At 36.0% G+C, this 16,120-nt stretch overlaps 1 protein-coding gene across 1 annotated transcript in view; it reads right to left on the bottom strand.

Annotated features, from left to right (window-relative positions):
• LOC106663687 (C3 and PZP-like alpha-2-macroglobulin domain-containing protein 8) overlaps positions 1 to 16,120 on the bottom strand; it is a 648,112-nt gene that overhangs the window by 61,562 nt on the left and 570,430 nt on the right. Inside the window, exon 8 of the mRNA XM_014388721.2 lies at positions 4,501 to 4,656. Within this exon, the coding sequence (XP_014244207.1) occupies positions 4,501 to 4,656 (156 nt within the window). The remainder of the gene's footprint in view (positions 1 to 4,500; positions 4,657 to 16,120) is intronic.

Below are 16,120 nucleotides of genomic sequence, written 5' to 3'. Positions count from 1 at the left end.
TAGGTCATCATCAACTACATGATAACTAGAGCGCTGAGCCAATGTACCCATCACATCATTTTCATAGCAGTCTGATATCTCTTAGTTGCAATAAAAATAATGTTAGAAGTACCGACCACATTTTCACTCACAGTGAATGTCATTGGCAATGTTTGGACTGAGTCAGTCTTCAAGGAAATTTGAGATCGCCTGTACAAAACCTAAATATGTTAATCTGTGCACACCAAAAATTTAACTCAAAAATATTTCATTTAAGTTACAAGAAGTGATATTAAATGAGTATTTGTTTTCAGTAGTAGGAAGTATCGATCACTTTTTTACTTACAAACACTCTAGATGATATGTATGATCTTCAAGAAGAACAAAAGCAAATTTAGTTGCTAGTGACGGGGGGCGTCGGTGGCCGCAAGGTTTAGTCTTTGACACGGCGCTCATCACTGTAAGGTAAAAGGTCCCGGGTTCGAATCCAGCGGCCCTGCATTCGAACCCGACATACTTACAAATGGGCTTTTTTTCAAAAACACCGGCACCCCGAGGGTTTATATGACCTCTGCTGTTGCGAACCCTCGTAAAAAAAAAAAAAAAATAAGGAAGAAGTTGCTAGTGACAAGCTTTCTACTTATTTTAAGGACATCAGGGCAAATCAACCCGAAATATGCCTATGTTTTACACAGTTGTTACAAAGAAATAAACAAATGCAAGTACAATAACTTTCGTAAGTTGTCAAAAAGTCGAGTTATCACTTTCACGGCGTTGACGCTAAACCATGATGACTGACAAGTCTTGCAAAACTATAGAACCTAGCGCTTTGAAATGTATGAAAGTGGCATAACAATCGTTTGATCGTCGATTGACATAATTTACATATTTCAGTTTTTACAGGCGATCTCGAATTTCTTTGAAGACCGACTCAATTCCAACATTGCCAAGGACTGTAACAATATTCAATATTGTCAAGGAAATTTGAGATCGTCCGTAAAAAAATGTGTCAATCTGTACACATAATTAAGATTGTTTTGCCCATATGACGACCTAAAAATAGGTCGAAAGCTTGGTAGTAACAACTGAATTTCCTTTTTTCTTCAAGACCATACCTCGATCCAATGTTCGTGAATAGAAAAAATCAGATTGAATGCCGGAAATGCCCTCTACGTTAAATGAGCAAAAAAGCTTGTAAAAATAAGAGAATTGACTAATAAAAACACCTTAACTAATATTTTTTTTGAAACGTAAAACAATATGACTGAATAAACATTGCTTCAAAGCACAAAAGGATCAAATCAAACAGTTGAAAAACGCTACGAACTTATTTTTTCCCTGATTTTGTGTCTGTTAGACATCTTAGACTTGCATTAAAGATGCTGATTAGCACCACCCATTAGTCACATCTTCAGCTAATCAGTAAATTTACACTTTAATTAATCATTTCAAAAATATTGTTATTAAGGTAAATAAATTGTCAACGGGTTTAAATATTGTTATAAAATATCGTTGAATACATTTACTCATAATCTAACAACATATACAGGAAACAGTCTGGCCTTATCATTGGGAAGTTGCGCCAACACGGGACTACCCGTCCTGCCATCGTTGTGAAACTCTTCGTGAAACTTTTTAACTTCAACTAAGATAGGGGTTGAAGTATTAACGTAATGCAGAGCGGATTAAAACTTTTGAGCCTTTCTATCACATCTCACGATTATGAAATATTATGTGTTGTTATAAAAATAGAATTTTTATTATACATTTCACTTTTAATTTAAAACAATCAAAAAGTTCATAGTCAAAGATAATTCTTGCCAGTAGGTTATAGAAGATCGTGACGTTTTAATAAAAAAACGTTGTATCTGTATGTGAGGTCTTTTGTGACCGTTAGTTAATGTTTATTTTTGGAGATCGTGATATGCAGTCTGGTGTGACGTAGGTTTTAGAAAAACATTTTCTTTATCGTGCCTACGTTTTGATCTTTATTGCGATCATCTTCAGGGCCTGTAATTTATAAACATTGTTTATATTTTACAAATACATGTAGGATGTGAAAAAAATGAATTTATACAATACTAGAAATTTTAGATTCAATCAAAGTATTTGTACTCACTCAAAGTCTTTGTTTTCTGTGTCATGATTGTGTGTAGTGTTGAGAGTGCCAGTGAGATATTGACGTTTTATGCCTATATACGTTGAATTTTGAAGTGGTGGGGAAGGAAGTCGGGATAGAAAGACATTTTTATATGAGGAGTCGGCTTCTTTGAGGTGAATGGACGACAATGGGAAAAATGGATAACGGTTCGGCCTGATTATCCTTTCAGGATTATGTAGACGGGGATAATTAGGGAAAAGAAAGCCAAATTATTGAAGAATTAGATTAGGTAGAAATGTTTGATGTGTGGAATGTGATGATTGTTTTATATGTTATATTATATGTTTTGAGTGATGTGATGATATATGTGTCACGTTTAGATGTAAATGTGCCATGCTCCTCCACACACATCTGACAGTGAAAGGAGTAGGGGCTAAAAAGGGCTATTTTTTCAGTCCTTAGGACAATTCCCTTTCTGTCCTCCGTGGGTTAAAGAGCTATTTCTTTTGTAATAAAGAAAAAATTTGGTGTGCGCTCAATTCAAGTGAGTAAGTTTTATATTTTGACGTCAAAACAAAAAATAATAATTGTACTTTAATTTAAAAAGGGTTGTAACAAAAATATATTTTTATAAAGAAAAATAAAAGAAATAACATTTGATTTTAAAAGTTGTGTTAAAATTTTGATCATATTTTCGAATTGGTGGTCAAAAATTAATAATTATATTCTCTAATTTCGTGGTCTGCTTGACCAATTAAATCATTACAATAAATTAAGGTTTTTAGTCGAGATGAAAAAAAGCTAATGGCACGAGCGGGATTCGAACCCACGACCTTCGGCAAGATACGCCGCTGCTCTACCACCTGAGCTATCGTGACCTCGATCCACTCGGACATCAACTCCCCATCTCAACCCCACCTTATGAGTTTTCCCTCCTTTTGCCATTTTTCAAATGTCGTGTAATCGGTTTGGATTCTCGACGACAATTGAAATGGCGACGGAGAGCTTTAGTGAAGTGTACTTCAGTTAATTCATTAAATTCACTAATTTCTTGGTCCGCTTGACCAATTAATACATTACAATTAATTAAGGTTTTTAGTTGAGATGAAAAAAAGCTAATGGCACGAGAGGGATTCGAACCCACGACCTTCGGCTAGATACGCCGCTGCTCTACCACCTGAGCTATCGTGACCTCGATCCGCTCGGACATCAATTCCCCATGCCATTGAAAAATGGCAAAAGGAGGGAAAACTCATAATGTGGGGTTGAGATGGGGAGTTGATGTCCGAGCGGATCGAGGTCACGATAGCTCAGGTGGTAGAGCAGCGGCGTATCTAGCCGAACGTCGTGGGTTCGAATCCCTCTCGTGCCATTAGCTTTTTTTCATCTCGACTAAAAACCTTAATTTATTGTAATTAATAATTATAATAATAATTTCCTTTACTTTTACTTTTCTTTATAAAACGAGAATTAAATTCGATTTTTAAATTGATGTTTGTAGATTTTGAAATAGGTTTTATTATAAAATAAAAAAAAATTTTTAATTAAAAATAATAATTACTAAAAGAAATTGTAATTTTATTTGGAAATAAATTGTAATGAAAGATTTAAATTTTCCTAATATTTTGGTCTCGTATTTATTTTGGTTTGTATTGAATATTGGAAATTCATATATCAAAAATGTGCCTGATCGATAGAATAAATTAATGTAGTCAGGACCGATCATAAAAACCTCTGGGAGCTTGTTTTCGGTTCTCCGCTATATATGTATGTTATCGATATTGAATTTGATTAATGATATTAGCGAAGCGTTTTTAGAGTTTACATGTGTCTGTTCTTTAATTGATGCTGTGTTTATCCTTGTTGATGTAAACCGTTTCTAAAAAGTTACGTTTATGTTTGTTTTGCTCAGTGTGTAATATTTTTGAATTGTTGAAGTCGAAGTTGTATTGGTGTTCACGGTTTCTAATCACCTCTACGAAGATTGGAACCCTCCATGTATACAATTTAATTAAGTAGGTATGTATTTTACAATGATGTTTTATCGCTCAGGAAGATATTGATTGACGCTAAATCTTGCACTGGCGAATATTTTAGCCGAGGGAAAATATTAACAAAGGAGTCGGGAGCTGGCGTGCGTTTAGAGAACCCGGTTTGAAGTGATCTAAAGCCCCTAAGCGAGCGGATTAGCGTGAGAGCCGGGAAGATGTTAACCCACTCGCATCCAATTCGTGGATTAGGGTTAATAGCTTTGAATCAATTAATGTGATTGAGCGGGAGCGAGGCATGGAAGTGGAAATGGGCCACGAAGAGCGGTCTGACTGATTCCGTCGATTCCGACCTCTCATCACCGGGTCGACCTTCCCGTCTACGACTTTGATTTCGGCCCGAACGTGTTAACGTGAATATTTCATAGCTACCTGGAGCGTAATGAGATCACTGTCGGACAGGATTGCGGGTACGAGGAAACTACCTTCGCCTCCGGCCATCTCTATGTCCTGGCTGTAGATGGACGTTGTGTTGTCCAAGACCTTCACCCTCACCCTCACAGCTTTTTCAGAACTCACAGCTTCTACCTGTAATATAAATAACAATAATAAGAATCTTTACGGTAAAGAACAGCAACAATTTAAATACAAATCCACATTATTTTGCAATAAAATATTGAATAGGTAAGTGGCGTTTTTAAGACGTTTTCTAGATTGCTATAAAGATTTGATAAGAAGCTTTCTGAAATCGGAACCCGCATCTATAGGCGGACCTTAGTAAATGCATAGTCCCAGTTAAATTAAAAATAACATATTAACCGATTCTTAAAAGATAAGTTCCATTGATGAATTTACCATGAAAATGATGTAAATATGAGTTCAATGCGATTTGTGGTTTGTTAATCGAGTTATAAACTGTGTGCATCTGTTTACTCTTCAATATCCAAATGAAATCCTGTGACGACAACAGCATTTTTTGTTTTAACAGCTTTAAATGCGTAGAACGAAGCCCACGCTTGTAACTCTTCATATTGATTTAAAATGTATTAATTGTATCATTAATACACTGATTTAATTATATTTATCAGTTTGCGAAGATTGTAAACAAGTGTGTGTTAACCATGGACCCCGACTCATGGCGTAATTGGTTCTGACCGCAAATTCCCTCCCCTTTCATCTATAAATACCCTTCTTCCAATATATGTTCTTACACAAATATATTCACACATCTTGTTATATCCGAATAATCACAAAATCAATAAACCGTCCATTGAAGGTGTCGAGAAGCCGATACGCAACGATAGGCAAACTAAAATGATCACTAAAGGCCAAATTAAATAGTTAAGAATGATTGTTGATGAATTATTTAGAAACTTAAAGAACAAAAAGAACTCGTGTTTAATCAACTTATTATACAATTTTAACGTTTTTAAACATTTTAAATTGCGAGCACGACAGACTTGTATTTGCGTCAACGGTTCTAGGTTCGAATTCCGTCATAGATCCTGGACTTTTATTTGAGAATAATTTGTAAAAACGTTCTGTACACTGTTGGTCCTTAAACCCCCCTGTAAGAGAGGAGTAACTTTATGTGAAATTATTTAAATTAGCAGTGCTACTGGCTTATGTATTTTGATTTGATGCCTGTTTTTATACCAAATTATTTTCAAGATTTCTAACATTAAAATGTATGTATGCATTTACTCATTATAATTGACAGTAAATTGACTAATTTCGTGGTCCGCTTGACCAATTAAACTTTACAATTAATTAAGGTTTTTAGTTGAGATGAAAAAAAGTTAATGGCACGAGAGGGATTCGAACCCACGATCTTCGGCTTGATACGCCGCTGCTCTACCACCTGAGCTATCGTGACTTCGATCCACTCGGACATCAACTCCCCATCTCAACCCCACTTTATGAGTTTCCCTCCTTTTGCCATTTTTCAAATGTCGTGTAATCGGTTTGGATTCTCGACGACAATTGAAATGGCGACGGAGAGCTTGAGTGAAGTGTACTTCAGTTAATTCATTAAAAATGGCAAAAGGAGGGAAAACTCATAAGGTGGGGTTGAGATGGGGAGTTGATGTCCGAGTGGATCGAGGTCACGATAGCTCAGGTGGTAGAGCAGCGGCGTATCAAGCCGAAGGTCGTGGGTTCGATTCCCTCTCGTGCCATTAACTTTTTTTCATCTCAACTAAAAACTTAATTAATTGTATAATTGACAGTATTTAAGTTAATTATACATTTTATCTGAGGTCTTGGCTGAGATGAAAAATCCAGTGTCACGAGGGGGTTTCAATCCTAGACTTTCGGGTCAATACGCCATTGCTAACCACTTGAACTATCGTGACTTGAAAGCGGCTTATTGAGCCGAAGGTCATGGGTTCGAATCCCGCTCGTAACACTGGCTTTTTCATCACAACCAACGTCTTAGATGAAAAGTAGTATTAATTTAAATAATTGAAATATATCTCCAGGTCCTCATATCATTTGGTTATTCTGTGAAGGTGTAACATGTACGATGTAAGTTTGGGATGTGTAATGCACCCTTTAAGAATTATTGTATCCCCCGTTCTGAACTGCATACAGGTGAGTCCTAGGTCATTAAATTTGATTAGCAGGCCCGGTTTCAGTAGTGGAATTTCTTTTACAGTAACGTTGTACATCCCAAAACACTTCCTCCTGGGGCTAAAATGGTGCGATGGTTTGTTAATAAGAGTGTTGGTGACTCCTCCTGCTTCAAAATCTGTCGTGTTGTATTATAACAATTTTCATCAGATGCCCAGTCTGCCGTATCCTGTTAAAAATCCTGTTCGGATTAGGAGTTTTTCCTGCTTCCTCAAAATCCATTCTGCTGTTTCTTTCCTTCCAAAATTTGCTAGGATTTGGTTTATGGCCAATGAGCGAATTCCACTATTTCCTAATTTTTCATTTTGTACTTTTGTCAACCATACTCACTGGTAATCCCTATGGTACAGAAGGGTTCAGGACTTACCAACTTTTTCCTCGCAAGGGCCTCCGCCCTCCCATTGTTCTCTCATACATGTTCTGGTACCCAGTAGAGTCTGACTTTATTTTGCATTCCAAATCTATTTAGTTTAGTTTTGCAATAGAGTTAAAGGTGTTTCAGTTTAGTGCTTTGAAAGCTACTTGGCTATTTGACAACTATATTTTTATTTAGCTACCTACCATTTTGAACTTCAACACAATTTCGATTTCAACAATCAAAAAGTACTACACACAGAGCAAAATAAAAATAAACGTAACTTTTTAGAAACAGAGATAAGCACATCATCAATTACAGAACAGACATATGTAAGCCCAGTCGCAGCTACGCCATTAATCAAATTCAATATCGACTACGTACATATATCATCACATCACACAAAACATATAACATATAAAACATTCATCACATTTCACACATCAAACATTTCTACATAGTCTAATTCTTCAACAATTTAGCTTTCATTTCTCTAATTATCCCCGTCTATACAATCCTGAAAAGATTATTAGGCCGAACCATTACCCTTTTTTCCCTATTGTCGGTTCCTTTCACCTCATAAAAACCGACTACTCATATAAAAATGTATTTCTATCATTACATCCTTCCCCACCCTTTCAAAATCCGACATATGTAGACATAAAACAGCAATATCTCACTGGCACTCTCAACACGACATACAATAACGACACTTATACACAGAAAACAAACACTTCGAAAGAGTACAAATACTTTGATTGAATCTAAAATTTCTAGTATTGTATAAATTCATTTTTTTCACATCCTACATGGATTTGTAAAATATAAACAATGTTTATAAATCCCAGGCCCTGAAGATGATCTCAATAAAGATCGAAAAGTTGGTACGATAAAGAAAATGTTTTTCTAAAACCTACGTCACACCAGACTGCATTTCACGATCTCCAAAAAGTCACGATAGCTCAAGTGGTAGAGCAGCGGCGTGTTTAGCCGAAGGTGCGTCAACGGTTCTAGGTTCGAATTCCGTCATAGATCCTGGACATTTATTTGAGAATAATTTGTAAAAACGTTCTGTACACTGTTGGTCCTTAAACCCCCCTGTAAGAGAGGAGTAACTTTATGTGAAATTATTTAAATTAGCAGTGCTACTGGCTTATGTATTTTGATTTGATGCCTGTTTTTATACCAAATTATTTTCAAGATTTCTAACATTAAAATGTATGTATGCATTTACTCATTATAATTGACAGTAAATTGACTAATTTCGTGGTCCGCTTGACCAATTAAACTTTACAATTAATTAAGGTTTTTAGTTGAGATGAAAAAAAGTTAATGGCACGAGAGGGATTCGAACCCACGATCTTCGGCTTGATACGCCGCTGCTCTACCACCTGAGCTATCGTGACTTCGATCCACTCGGACATCAACTCCCCATCTCAACCCCACTTTATGAGTTTCCCTCCTTTTGCCATTTTTCAAATGTCGTGTAATCGGTTTGGATTCTCGACGACAATTGAAATGGCGACGGAGAGCTTGAGTGAAGTGTACTTCAGTTAATTCATTAAAAATGGCAAAAGGAGGGAAAATTCGAAAGGTAGGTTGAGATGGGGAGTTGGTGTACGAGTTGATCGAAGTCACGATAGGTCAAGTGGTAGAGCAGCGGCGTATTTAGCCGAAGGTCGTGGGTTCGAATCTCGCTCGTGACGCTAACTTTTTCATTTCAACAATACCTTACATAAAAGAACTCTTTAATGATGTTGAATAATTGCATTTTGTGATTTCCTCATTTCATATTGTAGAGGGGGATTAAATCCATTTTCTCCACACCAGCTGTGAGACAAGTTCTTATCACTCCCTTTATGCAAACGCATGCGAGTCTGTATTTTTCTGAATTCCGTTTTGTTATTTTCTTTACTTTATTGGTCCAGGCGGTTGCGCCATATGTCGCTTTCTTATTAGTGGTACAGATACATTTGTTTTATTGAATATTGTTAGACGGTTTATCGAACTTCTCCAACCAATTAGTTTACTTCCGGCTATGCGATCCCAAAAAAGGCTGGCAAAACAATAATAAATAGATTAGTAAAAATGAATAAAGCAATTGATTGAAGAAGTGCAATAAATCACTAAATTTTATTAAAATGTATTGTTTCTGATTAGGTTTTAGCTTTTATCAACTTTTCAAAAGAAAAATAATATATAAATGATATATAAATAATATATAAATGAATTAAAAATAATATAAATGTGCATGTAGATTTTATTTGTAAAATTTCTTTAGTAATTAGTTGAAAATATTTAAATGATCAGTGTGATAATGTAACCAATATATATTCTTTTAAAGTTGCCCTTCTTAAGTTACATTTTGTACAGTTATTAATATTCCAAAGAAGAAAAGTAGGATAAAGTAGGTGCTTGTGTCCTTCAGAGAAAAGCAAATAACCCATGCTGATCACGTCCTGCGTGGATCCTCACCTAGTTTCAGCTTCTTCATCTCGCGGGTCGTCGTACCTAATTGGCAAAGCCGGTCTCCCAAGCTCTGGGACAAAATTGGGGGAAAGGGCTGTCGGTTGTGAATAAATTAAACTCGCCTCCCTGGCAATGAATATGAAATTTTGGGCTTGGCTATATTTCCACAGAGAACATGCGTCACCTGCCGCACCTGGAAAGGACTTAACTAAGCCGTTATGTTCGGTCCGGTATAACTCGCTTTGATCTCCGTATGACCGTCTTATCTTATTAAAACGCTCGGCCAACTAACACAAACGGTCTAATGGATATTCAATCCGGCCATCATCCTGCAAATTGTTTATACATGAGATGTAAAGCCGTCAAAGCCCTTTCCGCTCAAAGGCGAGTCCTTTAACTAAAGTCCGTAATATAATGTGACGGACCGTCTTTCGCCGGAAGGCTCGATGCAACGAACTTCCTGTCAACGCCACCCGGACAATGTTCCTGCCTCTTCTAATAAAATTAAACGCAAGGTATACCGAGCCATTTTAAATTTTTTAGGCTGCGAAAAAATCTCTTTTTAACTCTAGGCCAAGGAAAATTAAGTCGCAATTTAAAACGGGACTTAACGTTTATGCGGTTCGGAACGGAATTGGAATACAGGGGAAATTGGACGGTTGATCTCATAACCCCGAAGACTCTAGGAATTTAGTACCGGCACTAACTGAGAAAAAGGTTCAACTTGAATACATAGCCCGCTTTCATCATGACAATAAAATTCACAGACCGCTTTCAACCTCAGTTCAGGTCAGTGTCAGAATGCAAATGATAAGAAAAATAAACACCAACGTAAATATACAAAGTTAATGGGTAGGATTTACAAAAACAGTTAATTAAACTGAAAAAAAATGTGGTGAAATTGTACGATTTCTGAAAGGGAAAAGGCTACTTCAGGAAGTAAGTAAACTCATCTTAAAATTATAGAAAAACAAACTGATTTCACATGAAACAATCGAAAATTTACTCTCATTCAACTCTAACAAAGACTGAAGAACAACGAAGAACAAAGAATTTGTTTTAAAACGAGACGGCTTGTTATAAAAACCTTTCTGTAGTTTATTTATTTATAGATCATTCCTTACAATCCATTATATTTCATGGTCGGATTGACCAAATAACTTCTTTCAATTAATTAATCTTTATGTAAGGTATTAGTTGACATGAAAAAAGTTAGTGTCACGAGCGGGATTTGTCGCCGAGAATCGAATCCTGATTACACGACATTTGAAAAATGGCAAAAAGGAGGGAAAATTCGAAAGGTAGTTTGAAAAGGGGAGTTTCTATCAGAGTGGATCCAAGACACGATAGCTCAAGTGTTAGAGCAGCGGCGTATTGAGCGAAGGTCGTGGGTTCAAAGCCCGCTCGTGACACTAACTTATTCATTTCAACCAATACCTTACTTAAATATTAATTAATTGAAAGGAATTTCTTACAATATTGAGCAAATTTTGAGCTCAGAGAATGTCATAGTTTTTATTATTGGGAGAAAAGCATCGTGAAAAAGGGTCCAGGGGGCGACTGCAACGGTGGGAATTGAACCCACGGTCTACGAGCTGAGAGTCATCACGCAGACCACTCGCCTTCCGTCGTCCCTTCTGTAGAAGTACTCAATTTTACTTTTAAGTTATTTTGCTCTCGATTCATTTTCTAAATATTAAACAAAAAAAGTTTGTAAAATTCTGTAATACGCCACTGAGTGACAAAGACATCACTCGGATACCGTTAGGGTTATAAGCTGAGCGTGGCAAGACGCTAACCTATTTTTATCTGTGAATTGTGCATGAAACGCAAACGAGGTTTACTATTGGTTTAAAAGATTTCATTCTATTGGATATTTTTTTTACAACTTTTTTTTTGTTTTGCTGGCAAAAGGTTGTTTTTTGTTGTAAATCTTCAATATTTTTAATTTGGACTGTTTTAATAACAATAATATTTTAGTAATAACTGTTTTATTTAGCCCTTTAGCAAAACATGCATCTCTCATCTAGGCCGAATATTCTGGAAACCCGGTTTTCTAATATGGAATTCGATTTTTTTTTTTTTTTACTGGGGCTTCCGACATCTGGGTCATTTCAGCCCCAAGCTAAGTCAAGCTAAGTCAAGTCAATATTCTATTTACACTTCTATTTACAAACACTACATTCATACAGATAAATACATTCATACACATAAATACATCCATACAATACACTCATTCCGTTTGGTCGGTGGAGTACTTGCTATTCCTCCACCGACCTATACTCGAACTAAACTAGATTGGGGTCGATGNTAGTAGGGCCTATCGAGCTTTCTCAGACGCGTTTTTCGGGCCGAGGAATAGGCCATACATCCGTAGAAGATTCTACATTATTATCTAACATAATAGACGATTAGAATGCTAGTTAATTAATTACTCAATATTGAACGTAAAGTTTGTAAAATTTTAAATTTTCTATGGAATTTCTTATTTTAGTGGGTATTTTCATTTTATGAAAAATTGTTATTCGCTTTCAATATTCCTAGGCAAGACACTACCGCTGTAACGTATCCTAATCCCCAAACAGATAAAATAAATAGGAAATTGCAATTTTCAGCTTATTTTAGCCCGCGAATATCCCTTTGAGAGCTGGAAACATGCAAAATATGTCGATATCTTCAATATTATACTCAACATGACTCTCGTCAACCAGTTTACATTTGTGATTTGATCTTTACCAATTGATCCTCACTTTATTTTTGTTTTATGATTAATTTCATCTTTATTAATTTATGCAATAGAAAAATAAGTTACAACCCATCGGTGACCAACATTATACATTTTAAATTCATTAGATTTCGTGGTCCGATCCAAATCACATTTTTCAATTAATTAATCTTTATGCAAAGTATTCGTTGAGGTAAAAAAGTCAGTGTCACGAGCGGGATTCGACCTTCGGATGAATACGCCCTGCTCTACCACTTGAACTATCGTGACTTCGATCCACTCGAACACCAACTTCCCACCCCAACCCAACCTTTCGATTTTTCCCTCCTTTTTGCCATTTTTCAATGTCGTATAATCTATACGATTCTCGGCGACAAATGAAATGACCTCGGAGAGCGTTAGTTAAGATATTCTTCATTTTTACTTATTAAATTCATTAGATTTCGAAAAATTCGAAGGATAGAAGTCACGATAGATCAAGCGGTAGAGCAGCGGCGTATTTAGCCGAAGGTCGTGGGTTCGAATCCCGCTCGTGACACTGACTTTTTTACCTCAACCAATACCTTACATAATTATATATTTTTTCGACTTCATGACATGATCCCGACGACTTTACGCGCGTCGCGAGACCAACAACTCCTCAAACTCTTGGGGGATTGGTAGGAAGAGTATGAGAGGAAAGGTCCCAGGTGAGGAAGTTGGAATGAAGCGATTTGGAATGGAATATGAGGTATCGTTTAGGGGTATTTACCGGTCTCTTGCATCTGAGGAAACATCTACACAACATGGACATGTTCAATGACAATCCCGTTTGTACGTTTTGTCGGTCCATTTCCAAGTTTTCGGCAATTTTCATTTTCCGTCATCGTTCCTGTTCTGTTTGTTATTTGTATCTGCCTTTTACTTTTCGTTCTATCTGTAAGATATATTTGTCTCTGCATGTTCACGTTATGGCGTATATAACAATTTTGTCATGTGTGTTGGTTTTGTCAACGTTGTCTTAATAGTTTTCCATTTGAATCGGTAAGTCTAACGAGGTTGAGATTCCAAAATTGGCTGAAATGAGTGACGAACATCATTTTGTAGTCGTACCTAAGCGCTATCGAACTAGTAAAAACGAAGATTAGGGCGTAGAATATTATGAAAAATATTAGTGAGTACAAGACGGATAAGATTCCTGACATGGTTGGTGGCCTCAGTATTCCAACAAAAAAGACATTGAGAAAAAAGAATCAAGTTCAATACAAGCAAGTACAGACATCCCGTGTATTCGAATAGTTTGCCTGGTTGTGTTAAAGCCTGCGAATTCATTGATGGATTAATTCCAGTGACTTTCAAATTGGCTAAAACTGCTACCTTCACTGAAAGTTTCTCTCATCGATTCATTTGTTTTCATTCAATTCAAATTTAGTTTTATTTTGTATTGTCACAAAATATTTAACTGATATTTCGCCTTCTCGCAGTTTCAAGAATTTGATCCATCTAAATAATTTACATCATACAATGTTCTCTCTTCTCCTCAACCGACGACTTTCTGACAAACTATTTTTTAATATAAAAACTCTCACTAACATTATTGTACTGAACGATATTGTCCTGCTAAGGCCGTTTCTCGTTTTATAAATAAAATTTCTTTTAAGTTTTTACTGTGAGTTCATTTAATTATGACACTTATCATCAGACAGTTGGACTTTGAATTCAATTGGCCATTTAAATTCAATGACAAATATGGCAGTGTTGAGGTTGAACAAATCACACAAAAACGTAGCCATTATTTACCAAAAATCAATAAAATTAGCTAAATAGTGCCTTTAGATAAGAAACCGAGGAAAGCTAATGCAAAATTTGTTCAGTTAGAAAAAAATAAAAGAAAATAAGAAAAATAAGAATAAACAGTTGAAATCACCAGTTTAATTTAATATACACAATTGACGATGAATGATTTTAGCCCAGTGTTGTGAATTTGTGAAATCACCTGTCGTTTTTTTCTGTTTACAGCGATTTTTTCTAGGTATAACTGTACAAGCAAATTTGACGTTTTAATAATTTCCAAACACAATAAAAACGAAATATATTACAGCCTCAAATTTAGAACAAAGTTAAAAGAAAAGAACAAATATTTACAGAAACTAAGTGGAATGAAAAAAATTTAGAACCCTAGCAAAACAATTTATTTTCTCTCCAGCAGAACGTCAAATTTTATTTATCGTTTAAATTTTTTTATTGCTTTCTATACAAAATTTATTTATTTAACAATGTTTTGGTAACTAGCAATAAAAGATCTGGCAGAAATCTGTTAGACCTGGGGAATGGAGGAAAGGAGCCTGCCGGTTCTGATACTCTTAGTGTTTAGTCGTGTTGGTGGATTGGTGGATCTCCGTGTCGTGTAGGCAGGCCACTGTCTTTTTAGGGTGAGACTGGATTCGAACCCAGGACCTTTACCTTACAGTGATGAGCGCCGTGTCAACGCCTAAACGGTTGCGGCCACCGACGCCCTCGGAAAAGAAGCTCGAGTTAGTGGACTGGTGTAGAAGGAGAACTTAGGATGGACATTTTTAAATCGTATTTGGATAGGTTAATTAGGTGTTATATATTGATAATTTATTGTTTCTACTCATTGAGGATTTGGGTCCAACTAGGCGTCTGAGTTGTCTGTATCTTCGTTTCATTTCTCGTCTTATTTGTATACCATGTAAGTCTGCTGTCCAAGTAGAACCCAAGGTAGCTGATTTAGTTGAATGGGAGGATTATATTATTGCATATGTGTACTGGTAGGCAGGTAATTGTAAATCTGAATGTGACCTGCCAACTTATCCATTTAGCCTGATGCGCCAACAGTCTAGGTAATCTTCAGTTACTTTTGCACCAAGGAAAGGGTCAGAATGTGAGGAGAGTATTGTGGTGTCGTCCGCGAAGGTCGTGATGTGAGTGTTAGCGTGTAGGTATGTTTGCAGTGTAAACTGTGTACAACTGAATTATCCTAGGATACTCCCTTGGTTGGCTTGTTATTCTGTCACGAGAAAGACATCTGAGTTTTTTTTATTTCTTCAGTTATAGAAATAAAAGTACAAAAAATAGAATGAATTATTCTCTAAATCGCAGTTTTATTTGATTAGGCGTAGTACGTACAAAAAAAGTGAATTCTGCCCCAATGTGTCTGAAAGTAGCAATTGCCAGCCCCCTTTTATCGCCGGATTCTAATTTCAAAATTGATCGGTGTAATTAACGAGATAATTGATAACGAATTGAAGAAGTGTATTGAATGGGCCGAGCATTGTTTCGAGAGTTCATAAGAACCACAATCAGTTAATGTCGCTCAGACGTTGATGGATGGCTTGTCAATGGGACCCGGAGGAACATGAAATAAAAGAGAATCCCTGTCAGATCGTTTAAAAGACGATAAAACAAAACGTATTCAACTCAAATTAAAACGACTGTAAAAATTGATTAACTTTTTTCATTGAAATATCGTTTAGTGGAATTTGGTAATTTTTAACAGGTCGTAATTTGTTTTAAGTGCTAAATGTATCGACCACTTTTTTTTACTCACGAATAATCCGGATCTCCATACGATATGGATGAAAAAACAAATTCAATTTTTATCTGCCAAAATTTTGACCTAGTTTAAGATCATCACCGGGCAAAACAATCTAGTATGGCTACGAATTGACATAATTAAGTTTTTATGGATGGATTCGACTTTAATTTTTTATTTGTAGATATCTTTAAAATTGTTTTGCCCTGATGATGACCTTACAATAGGCTGAAAGCTTGGAAAATAACAATAGAATTTGTTTTTTCATCCAGACAGTACAAAGATTCAGAGCATCTGTGAATTTAAAATTTGTCAAATAAGCCGTATGTGCAGTGTT

Source organism: Cimex lectularius, unplaced genomic scaffold (assembly GCF_000648675.2).
Source record: "Cimex lectularius strain Harlan isolate CLEC.00 unplaced genomic scaffold, Clec_2.1 scaffold227, whole genome shotgun sequence".
Taxonomy (NCBI): Eukaryota; Metazoa; Arthropoda; class Insecta; order Hemiptera; family Cimicidae; genus Cimex; species Cimex lectularius.
This window is presented reverse-complemented; position numbering and strand designations above follow the sequence as displayed.